At 44.9% G+C, this 17,622-nt stretch overlaps 1 protein-coding gene across 5 annotated transcripts in view; it reads right to left on the bottom strand.

Moving 5' to 3' along the window:
* The window catches only part of UNC13B (unc-13 homolog B), a 246,172-nt gene that overhangs the window by 121,860 nt on the left and 106,690 nt on the right, over positions 1–17,622 (bottom strand). For all 5 annotated transcript variants that reach the window (XM_069963314.1, XM_069963313.1, XM_069963315.1 and 2 more), the window contains one exon: positions 17,268–17,358. In XM_069963314.1, the coding sequence (XP_069819415.1) occupies positions 17,268–17,358 (91 nt within the window). The remainder of the gene's footprint in view (positions 1–17,267; positions 17,359–17,622) is intronic.

Below are 17,622 nucleotides of genomic sequence, written 5' to 3'. Positions count from 1 at the left end.
ACATCAGATCCTCCCAGCATAGCCCCCACATCAGATCCTCCCAGCATAGCCCCCACATCAGATCCTCCCAGCATAGCCCCCACATCAGATCCTCCCGGCATAGCCCCCATATCACATCCTCCCAGCATAGCCCCCACATCAGATCCTCCCGGCATATCCCCCATATCAGATCCTTTGCTTTAAATAGCCCTCCCCAATATGTGCTCTACAGCCCCAGCATATCAGATCCTTCAAGCATATCCCCATATCAGACCCTTCACTCTCAGCATATCCCCCATATCAGATTGTTCACTCCTATCACCCCCTATATCAGCTTCTTATTCCCGTCACCCCCTATATCAGCTTCTTACTCCCATCATCCCCTATAGAAACTCATATACTCCCATCATCTCCTATATCAGCTCCTTTACTTCCATCACTCCCTATCTTGATCCCTGGTGACTTTTGGGGTCAGAAAATGACCCAATTCCATCATTTCCAATGCAGCAGGATCCCTGCACTCCTGCACACATCATGCATCCTAACAACCAGCAGGAGGATTGTGCCAAGGAGGAGTTCCAGAGTCCCATCAATTTACTCAGTATAGAAACTTCTACATTAGGAGAGCTATTAGGGAGCACTCCTCCATACATCATTAAGGTATTAGGGAGCACTCCTCCATACATCATTAGGGAGAACTCCTCCATACACCATTCGGGTATTAGGGAGCACTCCTCCATACATCATTAGGGAGCACTCCTCCATACATCATTAGGGAGCACTACTCCATACATCATTAAGGTATTAGGGAGCACTCCTCCATACATCATTAGGGAGAACTCCTCCATACACCATTCGGGTATTAGGGAGCACTCCTCCATACATCATTAGGGAGCACTCCTCCATACATCATTAGAGAGCACTCCTCCATACATCATTAGGGAGCACTCCTCCATACATCATTAGGGAGCACTCCACCATACATCATTAGGCTGGGTTCACACACTGTATACTTCAGGCAGTATTTGGTCCTCAAGTCAGGTCCTCATAGCAACCAAAACCAGGAGTGGATTGAAAACACAGAAAGGCTCTGTTCACACAATGTTGAAATTGAGTGGATGGCCGTCATATAACGGTAAATAACTGCCATTATTTCAATATAACAGCCGTTGTTTTAAAATAACAGCAAAAATTTGCCATTAAATGACGGCCATCCACTCAATTACAACATTATGTGAACATAGCCTTTCTGTGTTTTCAATCCACTCCTGGTTTTGGTTGCTATACAGCCTCACAAATACAGCCTCAAATATACATAGTGTGAACTCAGCCTTAGGGAGCACTCCTCCATACATCATTAGGGAGCACTCCTCCATACATCATTAGGGAGCACTACTCCATACATCATTAGGGAGCACTCCTCCATACATCATTAGGGAGCACTCCTCCATACATCATTAGGGAGCACTCCTCCATACATCATTAGGGAGCACTCCTCCATACATCATTAGGGAGCACTCCTCCATACATCATTAGGGAGCACTCCTCCATACATCATTAGGGAGCACTCCTCCATACATCATTAGGGAGCACTCCTCCATACATCATTAGGGAGCACTCCTCCATACATCATTAGGGAGCACTCCTCCATACATCATTAGGGAGCACTCCTCCATACATCATTAGGGAGCACTCCTCCATACATCATTAGGGAGCACTCCTCCATACATCATTAGGGAGCACTCCTCCATACATCATTAGGGAGCACTCCTCCATACATCATTAGGATATTAGGGGGCACTCAGGGTTTCTGTAGAAAAGCCTGTTATGCTGAAGGGGGTAAAATTTGTGATAAAAAACCCAAACCAGCAGCATCTCCACAACAGGACAAACAGGTTACAGATCTAAAGACCCCTGAGTATAATTTGTAAATTATTCATTTAAACTTCTGGATGTTCCAGCTTAGAAGTTCAGTGGGTGGTCCTAATCGGTGACTGACATCCTATTACCACTGAGTAGGACCGCCCACTGGACTCCTAACTGGAAAAGAATGACTTGTTGTTCTCAATCTGTTCCCATAAATCTATATATTAATCCGCTGTGCTCCTCCAGCCCTATAAGATTTTCAGTGGTGATCCTGTATATGAAGCAGAGCTGGATCTGTTACTGGGGATGGTCCGGAAGCCCTGGAGATGGAGGGGTAAATGCAGCAGGAGATTTATCAGAGTACATGATGCCGATCTCTCAGGGTAAAGAGATTACAGGAAATACAATGAACACCTATAGAAGACGGCAAAGTGCAGTACAACAGAGCCTACTGGTGGAGCCAGGACTAAGTGCACCGCTGTATATAAAGCCTCATCCATTTACAGACACCTTCTCCAACATGTTCCTCTCCAATCCTCTGTTGGGACATGATGGCTGTGGAATGTTTTGCAAAAGCCCCATTCACACATCCAGCAAATAGATCCGAATTTCTTATAAGTAAGTGCGAATAGCTTTGTGCTTAAATACCTTTCAGGATTTTTGTCCATACCGGAAAATAGCTCAGGAAAATCTAGCACTTGTCCTATATTTGCCCAAAATTACAGTACAGATGCCCTATAGAACCCTATGGGAGCATCCAGAGTTTGGGCCAGCTCCAGATGCACGACAAGAATGTGTCTGGAATTCCAGATGGGATGCATGACATGGCCAACGCCCTTTAACTGTACACGCTCTTTATCAGGAGAACATACAGTTAAATGGAGCACATACACATACAAGGGAGCACATACAGTTAAATAAAGAACATACACATACAACAGAGCACATACAGTTAAATGGAGCACATACACATACAAGGGAGCACATACAGTTAAATGGAGCACGTACACATACAAGGGAGCACATACAGTTAAATAAAGAACATACACATACAACAGAGCACATACAGTTAAATAGAGCACATACAGTTAAATACACCACTGTGATTGACAGGGACAGGAGTCACTGGCTCTCAACTTTATCAATCACTTTTGTGGCCAGAGGCAGCAGCATTATATTTCCTACCACAAGGGGCCGCCAACTCCCCCCCAGCGTTGTGGCACAAGAGTGATGTGTGTGCATGCGGCACCAGAAGAGTGGAGGAGAAGCTGGAGGAGGTCACCAGTCACAGCAGCGGCAGGTGAGTATAACTCTTTTCCCCCCTCCTCCAGAAAAGACTATTGGTCTCCTGAAGCCCCCTGAAAAAGTTTGCCATAGACGGGTAAAGGGGTCCTTACACATACTACCACATCTGATCCCCAGAGATCAGCAATACTCAGAAACCCCCTGACCGGACAAGTAGAGTGCCCTCCATTTACACAAGGACAATATTCTCCCTGTTCTCAGGATTGGTCGGCCCCCCACCGATCAGCTTGTCGCCCCCGCTCCTTCTATTACAATATGTACGTCACTGCACCCATCCGTATACTGTGAGATATACATACAGGAGCCTAATCACGGACATGCCACAGATGAGACTAAGGGAAGAAATGAGACGTAACGCGTTTAATGATAAAACCTCTAAAAGGACAATGGTTCTGATGTTCCAGGAACCTTCAATATCATGAGAAAGAAATCCTATGACAGGTCGTTCCATCCGCCGTGGTCCGCAGCCGCACTGTAATACTGAGGATTAGCCGCCGTGTCAAGTATCATTATTCGGCAGAAGTAATATCCTATCTCCTAATTTCATAAGATGTGACCTCTATAATAGAAAGGTCCTCAGAAGCGGGGGATTAGCTTCATATGGAGTCAGGGATTAAGCCGCCCAGAGAGAAGACACAACCGATAAGAGTCTACGTGGATACAGCATGGACGCTACTATTGTTATAATGCATATATATATATATATATATATATATATACTGTATATATATGTATGTATGTATATGAATGGGCTCACAGCAATTCGTACGTAATAGGATCCTGCTAGTAAAGTCTTCCCTAACTTGTTGCACTTGACCTGTTGCCAAACTACGACTCCCATCTCATCTACAGTTTTTTTTTACGGATTAGGGTAGAGATACTAAAATTTCCTCTTTTATTCTAATCTGTTTCTATTTTCTGACAGTAATTTTTTTTTATTTCACTTTTTATACATTGTTATGGGGCGGCCATATTGCTGTTCTTAACAGCACTTAGTGATACACTTTACAGCAAGCCTCATGGACATAGACGACAACAGACAGTTTCCGTCCCCTTGAGATGAATGTTTACATTACTGAGCGCTCTGTGACCTGTGAAGAGGTCATCCCACAGGGAGCTCTTATTGTCTTCTCTACATACTGGGGTCATATGACGCTGCAATGCTGAACAGATCACTTTACAGCAGCCTCCTCTTATCACCACAGACACAACAGGAAGTCTCAGCTTAGTTTTAGCCCAAGTGGTGAGAATGAGAACTGCAAGATATCAGGATTATTTTATTATAGACCAAAAAATGGAAAATTAGAAAAAATGTCACCAAAAATTCTTCAAAAATATGTTTAACATAAAAACATTATTTATACAATAAGACATTTTCTGATGACACATTATTCCCTTTAAACATCGCTTATTCCCCCTAAACAGCACCACTTCTGCCTACAGGTTGACTGTAGTTATTATGGTTGAACTGCAACACTACAAAAGACCAGAACATACGTGAGGAGCTGTTTTGGGATGAAAGCAGCAATGTCCTTCTGATCTTGTACAATCCCTTTAAGGAATTGCATAGATCTCCATTACATTTGAAGGATCTGAACAGCAGAACACATGAGGGTGGTAAGGCAAGGAATTCTGATGTGTGGTACTTATGAAAAAATTCTGAGACTCTATTGAGAATGTACAAGGTTTCCTTCACGTATTTGGGCCACATTCATTTATCACCTCATCCTGCGGATAAGGAGGAAGAGGAGGAGATTTGGGGATCTCACTATATGGAGCCACAGAGCACCTGTACTGGACCCCCAGGAGCAACTAGTATCTGAGCTGCTTACAAGTCATTGAGCAGGGAATTATTATTATTAATTTTATTTTTTATTATTATTATAGGAGAAGTCCGGCAATTTTTTTTTTTATTAAAGTATTGTATTGGCCCCTAAAAGTTATACAAATAATCAATATACACACTACTACTGCAACAAGGCTTCACCTTCTGGATACCATGGTGATGTCACTTCCTGGATACCATGGTGATGTCACTTCCTGGATAACATGGTGATGTCACTTCCTGGATAACACGGTGATGTCATTTTCTGGATACCATGGTGATGTCACTTCCTGGATAACATGGTGATGTCACTTCCTGGATAAAATGTTGATGTCACTTCCTGGACAACATGGTGATGTCACTCCCCGACTCCCAGAGCTGTGTGGGCTGTGGCTGCTGGAGAGGATGATGGCAGAGGGATGCTCAGTGTCCCTCCAGTTCCCTGTGTCCCTCAGTGTCCCCCTGCCATCATCCTCTCCAGCAGTCACAGCCCGCACAGCTCTGGGAGTCGGGGCGTGACATCACCATGTTATCCAGGAAGTGACATCACCCTGTTATCCAGGAAGTGACATCACCATGTTATCCAGTAAGTGACATCACCATGTTATCCAGTAAGTGACATCACCATGTTATCCAGTAAGTGACATCACCATGTTATCCAGTTAGTGACATCACCATGTTATCCAGGAAGTGACAGCACCATGTTATCCAGGAAGTGACAGCACCATATTATCCAGGAAGTGACAGCACCATGTTATCCAGGAAGTGACATCACCATGTTGTCCAGGAAGTGGCATCACCATGTTATCCAGGAAGTGACATCACCATGTTATCCAGGAAGTGACATCACCATGTTATCCAGGAAGTGACATCACCATGTTATCCAGGAAGTGACATCACCATGTTATCCAGGAAGTGACATTACCATGTTATCCTGGAAGTGACATCACCATGTTATCCAGGAAGTGAAGCCTTGATGCAGTAGTAAGTGCAGGGAAAAAAACAATTTATAAGCATTCCCCATAATAAGTGTATATTGGTGATTTGTATAACTTTTGGGGGGCAAATAATACTTTAATAACAATAACTTTAATTTTCACCGGACTTCTCCTTTAATGATGAAGGAAGAGGCACCAACAAGTCTGAGCCTTGTATCCCACAATGCATTGTATTCTGGTGCATTACAACACTACAAGTCCCACAATGCATCGGTGGATTATGTTTTATACATACAGTAGGGACAGTAATGGTATGTGTGTTTCTGCAGCCAGGGCAACAGAACAGAACTATGAATACAGCTCTAAATGTGCCTATACTACATGAAACTATGTAACAGATGAATCACGATTACGGCTCTGGGTGTAATCTGAGTATAATGCATGATGTAACTGAGGACTGTGAATGCAGCTCTGGATGCAACTAGAGTACAGCATGCGGTAATACAGAGGTCATAAGTGTAACTTGGGCTGTGAGTACATGCAAGAGGATTGTGAATGCAGCTTTGGATGTTAAAGGGGTACACCAGTGAAAATCAACTGGTTTCAGAAAGTTTTATAGATTTGTAATTCACTTCTATTAAAAAAAAATCTCCAGTCTTCCAGTACTTATCGGCTGCTGTATGTCCTGCAGGAAGTGGTGTATTCTTTCCAGTCTTACACGGTGCTCTCTGCTGCCACCTCTGTCCATGTCAGGAACTGTACAGAGCAGGAGAGGTTTTCTATGGGGATTTGCTACTGCTCTGGACAGTTCCTGACATGGACAAAGGTGGCAGCTGTCAGACTGGAGAGAATAAAACACTTCCTGCAGGAAATACAGCAGCTGACAACTACTGGAAGACTGGAGATTTTAAAAATAGAAGTAAATTAATTACACATCTGTATAACTTGATTTGAAAGAAAAAGATTTTTCTGGAGTACCCCTTAAACAGAATATGGCATAATTTAAAAAAAACAGACTTCTGCATATGAACAGAGTAAAACATATGATATCACGGAGGATGGTGAACGCAGCTCTCGATATGGCTGACACATAGCACATGTAACCGCAGTATTGTGAATACAGCTCTGGATGCGAATTGTAAATGCAGCTCTGGATGTCAATGGAAGGTGGCATGGTAAAAGGAGGAGTGTGACTGCGGCTGCAAATAAGATCTGATGTAAAAGAGAATAGTGAATGCAGCTCTGGATGTGACTGGAGTAGAACACATGATGTAACGGTGGACATAGCTTTGGGTGTGATGAGGTATAAAACATGATATAACAGCAGAATTGTGAATGCAGCTCTGGATCTGAACGCAATACGGCCTGTTATCCCAGGAGGGTTGTAAACGCAGCTCTGGGTGTGACTAGAGTCTAACCGATCATATATCTGGAATGTAATTCTATGTAAAGCTTAACATCTCGATTGAACCCTTAAAACAATAGAGAACGGGAAGCAGCTCTAATCCCCAATAATACTACAGAGCTGTAATCATTCGGCGTCCATTCATTTACATCCATTCACAGAATAACTTTACTTCCAAGACAAAGACAATTGACATCAATGAAGAACACTACATCTCTTACAATGCAATACAGAAGAGTGTAATACATTATGCCAAGGGTAGGGAACCTTGGCTCTTCAGCTGTTGCAAAACTACAACTCCCATCATGCCTGGACAGCCTTTGGCTCTCCAAGCATGATGGGAGTTGTACTTTTGCAACAGCTGGAGAGCCAAGGTTCCCTACCCCTGAAATATCCTCTATGATTGCAGCTCTGAAGTATAAGGCACAATGTAACCACTATGTGTGGGTAAGACTTCCTCATCCATCATTTACAAGACTTACATCATTTTGGATTTAGAATAAAAATTTTGATGTCGAATTTCCATCTAAAACCTTCAGAAACAAATTCTGACGGAAAACTAGAACATGGGAAATATTCTTTATTACTAGGACTATAATCTCCGATCCCAGGAGTCCTGCCCGGGTCTCCTCTACCTGCTGCCCAGGTGACCCGCCGCGCTGGGATGTGTCCAGCTTCTGTAGATCTGTGATGAGGACTACATGGAGGATTATGAGAGGGATTAGTTGGACGGGTCGGGGGGTCGTTCTTCTAGTTTCGGGGATTAGGACGAGGATTAAGCACATTAGAACACTGTACAAGGCTGCGGCCGTAGATTCCGAATATGTAATTAATTTTATAGACGAGCCTGATGATGCCTGGTACAATCCGGGCACTGCGCAGCGCGCGTCACCAGGCAGTGCTCAGGATGGGGGTGCACTGTATACAGGGACAGTGCCATAACTCTGCCCATACTGCTTCCATGTGTCAGAGATACAAGGAGTATCAGTCACATGGGAGAACAGGGAAGCAGCATCTCATCTGGTATTGAAGTGCTATAATATCCCTGTATGTCCCTGTATTACACCTGTCCTGTGATGTCCCTGTATGTATTACACCTGTCCTGTGATGTCCCTGTATGTATTACACCTGTCCTGTGATGTCCCTGTATGTATTACACCTGTCCTGTTATGTCCCTGTATGTATTACACCTGTCCTGTGATGTCCCTGTATGTATTACACCTGTCCTGTGATGTCCCTGTATGTATTACACCTGTCCTGTGATGTCCCTGTATGTATTACACCTGTCCTGTGATGTCCCTGTATGTATTACACCTGTCCTGTGATGTCCCTGTATGTATTACACCTGTCCTGTGATGTCCCTGTATTACACCTGTCCTGTGATGTCCCTGTATTACACCTCTCCTGTGATGTCCCTGTATTACACCTGTCCTGTGATGTCCCTGTATGTATTACACCTGTCCTGTGATGTCCCTGTATTACACCTGTCCTGTGATGTCCCTGTATTACACCTGTCCTGTGATGTCCCTGTATGTATTACACCTGTCCTGTGATGTCCCTGTATTACACCTGTCCTGTGATGTCCATGTATGTATTACACCTGTCCTGTGATGTCCCTGTATGTATTACACCTGTTCTGTGATGTCCCTGTATGTATTACACCTGTCCTGTGATGTCCCTGTATGTATTACACCTGTCCTGTGATGTCCCTGTATTACACCTGTCCTGTGATGTCCCTGTATGTATTACACCTGTCCTGTTATGTGCCTGTATGTATTACACCTGTCCTGTGATGTCCCTGTATGTATTACGCCTGGTCTGTGATGTCCCTGTATGTATTACACCTGTCCTGTGATGTCCCTGTATGTATTACACCTGTCCTGTGATGTCCCTGTATGTATTACACCTGTCCTGTGATGTCCCTGTATGTATTACACCTGTCCTGTGATGTCCCTGTATTACGCCTGGTCTGTGATGTCCCTGTATGTATTACACCTGTCCTGTGATGTCCCTGTATTACATCTGTCCTGTGATGTCCCTGTATTACACCTGTCCTGTGATGTCCCTGTATTACATCTGTCCTGTGATGTCCCTGTATGTATTACATCTGTCCTGTGATGTCCCTGTATTACATCTGTCCTGTGATGTCCCTGTATTTATTACACTTGTCCTGTGATGTCCCTGTATGAATTACACCTGTCTCCTGTGATGTCCCTGTATGTATTACACCTGTCTCCTGTGATGTCCCTGTATTACACCTGTCCTGTGATGTCCCTGTATTACACCTGTCCTGTGATGTCCCTGTATTACACCTGCCCTGTGATGTCTCTGTATTACACCTGTCCTGTGATGTCCCTGTATGTATTACACCTGTCCTGTGATGTTCCTGTATTACACCTGTCCTGTGATGTCCCTGTATGTATTACACCTGTCCTGTGATGTTCCTGTATTACACCTGTCCTATGATGTCCCTGTATTACACCTGTCCTGTGATGTCCCTGTATGTATTACACCTGTCCTGTGATGTCCCTGTATGTATTACACCTCTCCTGTGATGTCCCTGTATGTATTACACCAGTCCTGTGATGTCCCTGTATTACACCTGTCCTATGATGTCCCTGTATTACACCTCTCCTGTGATGTCCCTGTATGTATTACACCTGTCCTGTGATGTCCCTGTATGTATATGTGTGTGTATATATATATATATATATATATATATATATATATATATATATATATATATATATATATCTGTTATCCGCCTCATTCCAGATATCACACACTGACTTGGCCTGCAATGAGATGCTGGTACAGTAACATGGTCTGTATAGAATAATGAGCATCCTGGGTCCATATGGCCCGGCTGTCTCCTGGCATTTAGTAAAGAGCAATGTTGATTTGTTTAGGTCCTCCTGATGTCACTGTTTAACCTGGAGCTGGTTGGCGACTGTAGATATAGAATATGAATAATTCATTATGGAGAGGACACATGAAGGCGCTGCGCTCTCCCGTCACGGAGGACGCCAGGTCCGGTGGCTGATAAGGAGCTTTAAATGGCCAGGTGGCATTTTCTGACTTTCCCTGTTGTAATAACTGACAAAGCCGATGCGGGGTATCATGAGTCACACATGGCAGCAGGTTAGGGGTTAACCTGGAGAGCAGTTCTCATGGGTGGTTATTCCATTTCTCATCAACATCATAAAATACATGGTAACCGGTGCTGCCCCAAATCTGCCAGGGCTGATGAGAGGACAGACGGCTGAGTGACGGGTCAATCTGCAGGCAGCTGTGGGGCCCCCTGTGGTGGAACTGAGGGGCCGATGATTGACAGATATCATTACCATACACCGAGGGCTGCAGGGAAGCCTTTATACGTCTAGCAAAGCATCACATGAAAACGCCAGGACAAGACTGTGCCGGAGTCCAAGTAATACAGGAACCCTGCACAATGGGGACACAGCCAGGACAAGACTGTGCCGGAGGCCAAGTAATACAGGAACCCTGCACACTGGGGACACAGCCAGGACAAGACTGTGCCGGAGGCCAAGTAATACAGGAACCCTGCACACTGGGGACACAGCCGGGACAAGACTGTGCCCTGCAAGTAATACAGGAACCCTGCACACTGGGGACACAGCCGGGACAAGACTGTGCCGGAGGCCAAGTAATACAGGAACCCTGCACACTGGGGACACAGTCGGGACAAGACTAATACAGGAACCCTGCACACTGGGGACACAGTCGGGACAAGACTAATACAGGAACCCTGCACACTGGGGACACAGCCGGGACAAGACTGTGCCCTGCAAGTAATACAGGAACCCTGCACACTGGGGACACAGCCGGGACAAGACTGTGCCGGAGGCCAAGTAATACAGGAACCCTGCACACTGGGGACACAGTCGGGACAAGACTAATACAGGAACCCTGCACACTGGGGACACAGCCGGGACAAGACTATGCCGGAGGCCAAGTAATACAGGAACCCTGCACACTGGGGACACAGCCGGGACAAGACTGTGCCCTGCAAGTAATACAGGAACCCTGCACACTGGGGACACAGCCAGGACAAGACTGTGCCGGAGGCCAAGTAATACAGGAACTCTGCACACTGGGGACACAGCCAGGACAAGACTAAGTAATACAGGAACCCTGCACACTGGGGACACAGCCAGGACAAGACTGTGCCGGAGGCCAAGTAATACAGGAACCCTGCACACTGGGGACACAGCCGGGACAAGACTGTGCCCTGCAAGTAATACAGGAACCCTGCACACTGGGGACACAGCCGGGACAAGACTATGCCGGAGGCCAAGTAATACAGGAACCCTGCACACTGGGGACACAGCCGGGACAAGACTGTGCCGGAGGCCAAGTAATACAGGAACCCTGCAAACTGGGGACACAGCCAGGACAAGACTGTGCCAGAGGCCAAGTAATACAGGAACCCTGCACACTGGGGACACAGCCGGGACAAGACTATGCCGGAGGCCAAGTAATACAGGAACCCTGCACACTGGGGACACAGCCAGGACAAGACTGTGCCCTGCAAGTAATACAGGAACCCTGCACACTGGGGACACAGCTGGGACAAGACTAATACAGGAACCCTGCACACTGGGGACACAGCCAGGACAAGACTGTGCCCTGCAAGTAATACAGGAACCCTGCACACTGGGGACACAGCCAGGACAAGACTATGCCGGAGGCCAAGTAATACAGGAACCCTGCACACTGGGGACACAGCCGGGACAAGACTAAGTAATACAGGAACCCTGCACACTGGGGACACAGCCAGGACAAGACTATGCCGGAGGCCAAGTAATACAGGAACCCTGCACACTGGGGACACAGCCGGGACAAGACTAAGTAATACAGGAACCCTGCACACTGGGGACACAGCCAGGACAAGACTGTGCCCTGCAAGTAATACAGGAACCCTGCACACTGGGGACACAGCCAGGACAAGACTGTGCCGGAGTCCAAGTAATACAGGAACCCTGCACACTGGGGACACAGCCAGGACAAGACTGCGCCCTGCAAGTAATACAGGAACCCTGCACACTGGGGACACAGCCGGGACAAGACTGTGCCGGAGGCCAAGTAATACAGGATCCCTGCACACTGGGGACACAGCCGGGACAAGACTAAGTAATACAGGAACCCTGCACACTGGGGACACAGCTGGGACAAGACTGTGCCCTGCAAGTAATACAGGAACCCTGCACACTGGGGACACAGCTGGGACAAAACTAAGTAATACAGGAACCCTGCACACTGTGGACACAGCTGGGACGGACCAAAGGACTAAAAAAAACTTGTACAACACTCATAGGAATAGACCATATAAAGTGGGGGAACCTGGCTACTTTAAGGCATCATCATCATCATCATCATCAGTTCATTACCATCCTCATCATCCATTCATCATCCTCATTATCCATCCATTCATCCTCATCTGTTCATCCTCCTCCTCCTCCATGCCTTATCCATCATAATCATTATCATCCATTCATAATGATTATCCATCACCATCATCCTTATCATCCATCCTCAACATCCGTATCATCATCAATTCATTAGTGTAAGGATCACAAAATAAACAAACTGGCTTCTAAAACACTCTGTGCTGCAGGGTACCTTCCAATATAAGAGGCCTATGTACGACTCTGGATAAAATTATACAGTAGGTCCCATAGAGATCAGTGTAACGTCCTACAAGATCAATGCATGCCACTTCTGAAACACACTGTGCAATAGCCGCTCACCTTCTTCTGCAGGAACTATGCTCCTTTGTCTATATATGTATATGTAGGCATCTGTGGCCTCAGACAAGATCAGCAAGCTCCTCTACTGAGCGAATCCTCCTTCTTAAACTATGTAGGTCTCAATCTCTTACCTCCCAAAAAATCTGCACACTCCTCTCCTGAAATACTCTGTGCTGCTGGGACCTCTGCTCCTCTCTCTACTTAGCTTGTAGCACCAGCTGTGGCCTCCAAAAAGATCAGAACACTCTCTTCCTGAAATACTCTGTGCAGGAGGCTCTGATTGTCTCTCTATTTAAAAGGGTTAACAAGGGTTAGAAATACATGGCCACTTTCTTCCAGAGACAGCACCGCTACTGTCTCCAGTTTGGGTGCAGGTTTTCCAACTCGGTTCCATTGAAGTGAATGGAGCTTGATTACAAACCGCACCTGACCTGGAGACAAGAGCGGTGCTGTCTCTGGAAGAAAGTGGCCATGTTTTTCGAACACTGGAGAACCCCTTTAAGAATTTTGTTCCGCCTACAAGATTGCTCCAATGCTTTACTGAAATACTCTGTGCTGCTGGGTACTTTTCTCCTCCCGCTATACAAGTCCACTACTCAGCACATGACTCCTCTGTCACCTCTTATCATATTTACAAATTTGGGATTTTCTCTTCTTTAGGGTACGTTCACACTGCGGATCTGCTGCGGATCCTGTAAGTGTGAACGCACCCTTAAGCAAATTTCTGAAGAGAAGTTCCATCTACTATATTGGTGCCAAATCCTATGGCAACACTTCCTGTTCTGATTTCTCCTTGGTTCAGTTTTGCAATAGGAACGTGGTCATGATCCAAAATCATGAAAAAGGTAGATAAGTGAGAGTAGTCATATGGACCTTTCAGCACAACCAGTTTATAATGTATGTATATATTATATTATATTATATTTAGAATTATATTATTATATTATATGTACATATATTATACACACACACACACACTAATAGGCAGGTCTCCTTTAAGAAAATTAATAAAAAGCTCAAAGACAAATTATTTAAAAGCGAGACTTGTCCCATGGGAAACAATTGGGAGGAGGGTGGGTTATATCTAACAATATTGTTATGGCTTTGGTCTTGGTCCTCGGTGTAGTGACACGGCCCCTGGTCCCCCGGCCTGGCACATCTCCTGCTCCATGTAGATTGTACAATTACTGAACGGACTCTACAAAATCGTATTAATGAGGTTGTCTCCTCGCTCGCTCGCCCGCGGCTGCAGGAAAACAATACGATTGGCTCTGCCCCATGACCATGTAAAGGTTTATTAGACGCTGAGGGAAGAGAAGCTTGTGACTGCTCAGGATTTGGACTAATACAGGTCATAGCAGAGACCATCATAGTTATCATAGGGACATGAGCTGATTAAACAGGCACAATAAGACCAATACTAGACTGTAATCTTTCCAGTCTAGAGAACAGAAGAGGTTTTCTATAAGTATTTGCTGCTGCTCTGGACAGTTCCTGACATGGACAGAGGTGGCAGCAGAGAGCACTGTGTCAGACTGGAGAGAACACACCACTTCCTGCAGGACATACAGCAGCTGATAAGTACTGGAAGACTGGAGTTTTTCTTTTATAGAAGTAAATTACAAATTTCTGACACTTTCTGGCACCAGTTGGTCTGAAATAAATTTTTTGGGGAGTGAACAACGCCTTTAAAGAAGTTATCCAAGGTTAGAAAGACACGCAAAACGGTTGTGTGTGGTATTATCTCTCAGCTTCGTTCATTTCAACAGAACAGACATGCAATACCACAAACAAACTGAGGACAAGAGGGACGCTGTTTCTGGGAGGAAGCAACTATGTTTTTGTTTTCTTTAAATTGTGGACAATTCCTTTAATTTGAAGTAGAAAGGAAAAAAAATGTAAAAAAAAAAAAACCTACCACCATAATGTGATCAGTGGAGAAATCCTTGAAACTGCTCAACGCCAGCAAGGACAGCAAGATGGCGTCGTACTACAAGTTCCAGCATGTCATGTATGCGGCACTGTGGGGCTTTCTCCTTCTCTGCGTAAATCACACATCATGTACAGCACAGACGTCATGTAGTCACAGATTGCCGCCGCCGCGTCCCGGAGACTCTTTTCTATCATTATGATTATTATTTGCGCTGGGTTTTGCAGAATGACAAGCGCACGGTAATCGCTAAATTATTATTTTACGTTTCCAGCAAGCAAATCAGCTTTGGAGGGTTTATAGAGCGATGAGCAATCTGCCTCTCCGGCTGCCTGATGCCGCATAACTATGGGGAACACACGCCACAGGGTTAACCCTATCTGAGCAAGAAGAACCACCATAGGTATTCAATGCTACAAACTTAAAGTCTCACAGCCGTTTAAATTTTATTTTATTTTTTTGCAGAAATAAATAGTACAGGTGATTGTAAGAAACTTCGTAATTGAGTTTATTAGCCGAAAAATACATTTTTATCATGAAAAAGCAGTTTGAAGCTCTCCCCCCTGTCTCCATGGTTCTCTTATGGAGAGGGGAAAGGTGGAGGGAGATGAGGCACCAAAACCGGACAACAAAGAGTTAATTTACAGCTACATCACTGGCTATCTCCTCTGAAGTCAGCACTGACCACTCTGACCTCTGAATACCGGCTTTCACACAGTTCCCACTGTGTAACCGTTTGTTGTCTACTGGTGACTAATCTCCCTCCTTCCCCCTCCCCTCTCCATAGGTTACACAGGGCGACTGATGTAAAAGAGTCAAGATTTCCTGATAATGAGCAGTGAATGAGAGAGAGGAGGGGGGTGGGGCCTGAGGTAAGTCTTTTTGAATGCAGATAATGGCAGATTTGCCTAATTACCCCAATTACAAAGTTTCTTAAAATCACCTGTACTATTGATTTCTACAAAAAAAATTTAATAAAATAAATATGACAGTGCTTTAAAAGGCGTTTAAAGGGGAAGTCCCCTGATGAATAAAAGGGATTGGGGGTCTGGGTAACATCTCAATATGACAACCTCCTTTACTTAGAGTTCCTATTTATGGATGGACTGTTGAAAAACTACAATTCACATCACGCCTGGACAGCCAAAGCATGATGGGAATTGTAGTTTTGCAACAGTAGAAGGGCAGACATTTTCCAATCCCTGCTGGCTAATAAGGAGCGGCTTCTACAATGGTGACTCTGACCCGTCCATGAATAACAAGGGTGATTATTAGTTTGAATGGCCGACGTGTAGTACTATTTTCCACCACTAGTGGCCGCTGTATAAAAGCAAAGATCAGAGGCAGAATCCGCCGATTGTTGCTGCGGCTTCTAATGAGCCCAATTATTTCTCTAATACGAAACAATAAAATTCCTCGAAAAAACCCTTTAAGGCTTACAGCATGACAGCTATGTCTGATAAGCTGCTTAGAAGAGTTACCGCTTATAAATATTCATATAGGGATGATCTTTGCTTCAGGCCTCTTTCATGGAGATCACACATGCACAGAATTACACACTATAACCTTATTTTACAAGCCAGATCTGAGTAAATTAACCATCAGGGCTGTGTACGTCACCCAGGAACATCAGCGTTCAGTTACGTTATAATCTACAGAAAAGAGGAGTCACACTATAAATATAATATGGAAATATAACCTCAGATAGGCCATGCAGAATTAGGAGTGCAGCTCTGGTGTATAATACAGGATATAACTCAGGATCAGTACAGGATCAGTAATGTATGTACACAGTGACCCCACCAGCAGAATAGTGAGTGCAGCTCTGGAGTATAAAAGGATGTAACTCAGGATCAGTACAGGATAAGTAATGTAATGTATGTATGCAGTGACTACACCAGCAGAATAGTGAGTGCAGCTCTGGAGTATAATACATCAGTACCAGTACAGGATAAGTAATATAAAGTGACTCCACATTTTAGGTATATTATTTGTACATTGTTATCTATGAAACAAGGCAGAGCAGCTGTGATAAAACATCTGCTGATGTCCCGGCAGGGAGGGTGATATCCTTCTTGGCCCAGCAGGGTTGTTAGCAGGTTGATGCTGCTTGTAAAGGAGCAGCTCCGTTCTGTGCTGGCGATCCCCGCTGTGTGTGACATTTCACATGTCATCTGCTGATGATTTTTAGCACATTCTGACTAGCGGAGGACAAACAGGAAACAATAACACCGCGTTCTGTTCCTACCTCATTTATCTGTACCCGGACTTTATTGATAGCTCGGAGCCAGCGTGCTTTGGCGGGGGAGAAGGGAGGAGGACCGACATCTTCCTGGAAGCTATACAAGGGAGAAAATATGAGAAACTTGTAAGGATATGTGAACGCTATACCTATGTCCCAACACAGGAGCAATGGCTATAGGAATGTTAACGTCTTATGGCACCGGGATGTGGTTGCTACTGCTAACTGTGCACCCTCTATAGCTATGGCCCTGTACTGAACGCTACAATATAGGGAGATAAGAGGTGGAGACTACACAGCACTCACAGTAGAGAGGATCCTGCTCCACTATATTTCTATAGCTCAGTCTCAGAAGAAAAAG

Source organism: Dendropsophus ebraccatus, chromosome 3, assembly GCF_027789765.1.
Source record: "Dendropsophus ebraccatus isolate aDenEbr1 chromosome 3, aDenEbr1.pat, whole genome shotgun sequence".
Taxonomy (NCBI): Eukaryota; Metazoa; Chordata; class Amphibia; order Anura; family Hylidae; genus Dendropsophus; species Dendropsophus ebraccatus.
Note: the sequence above shows the minus strand (reverse complement) of the source record. Positions and strands in the feature narration are given on the sequence as shown.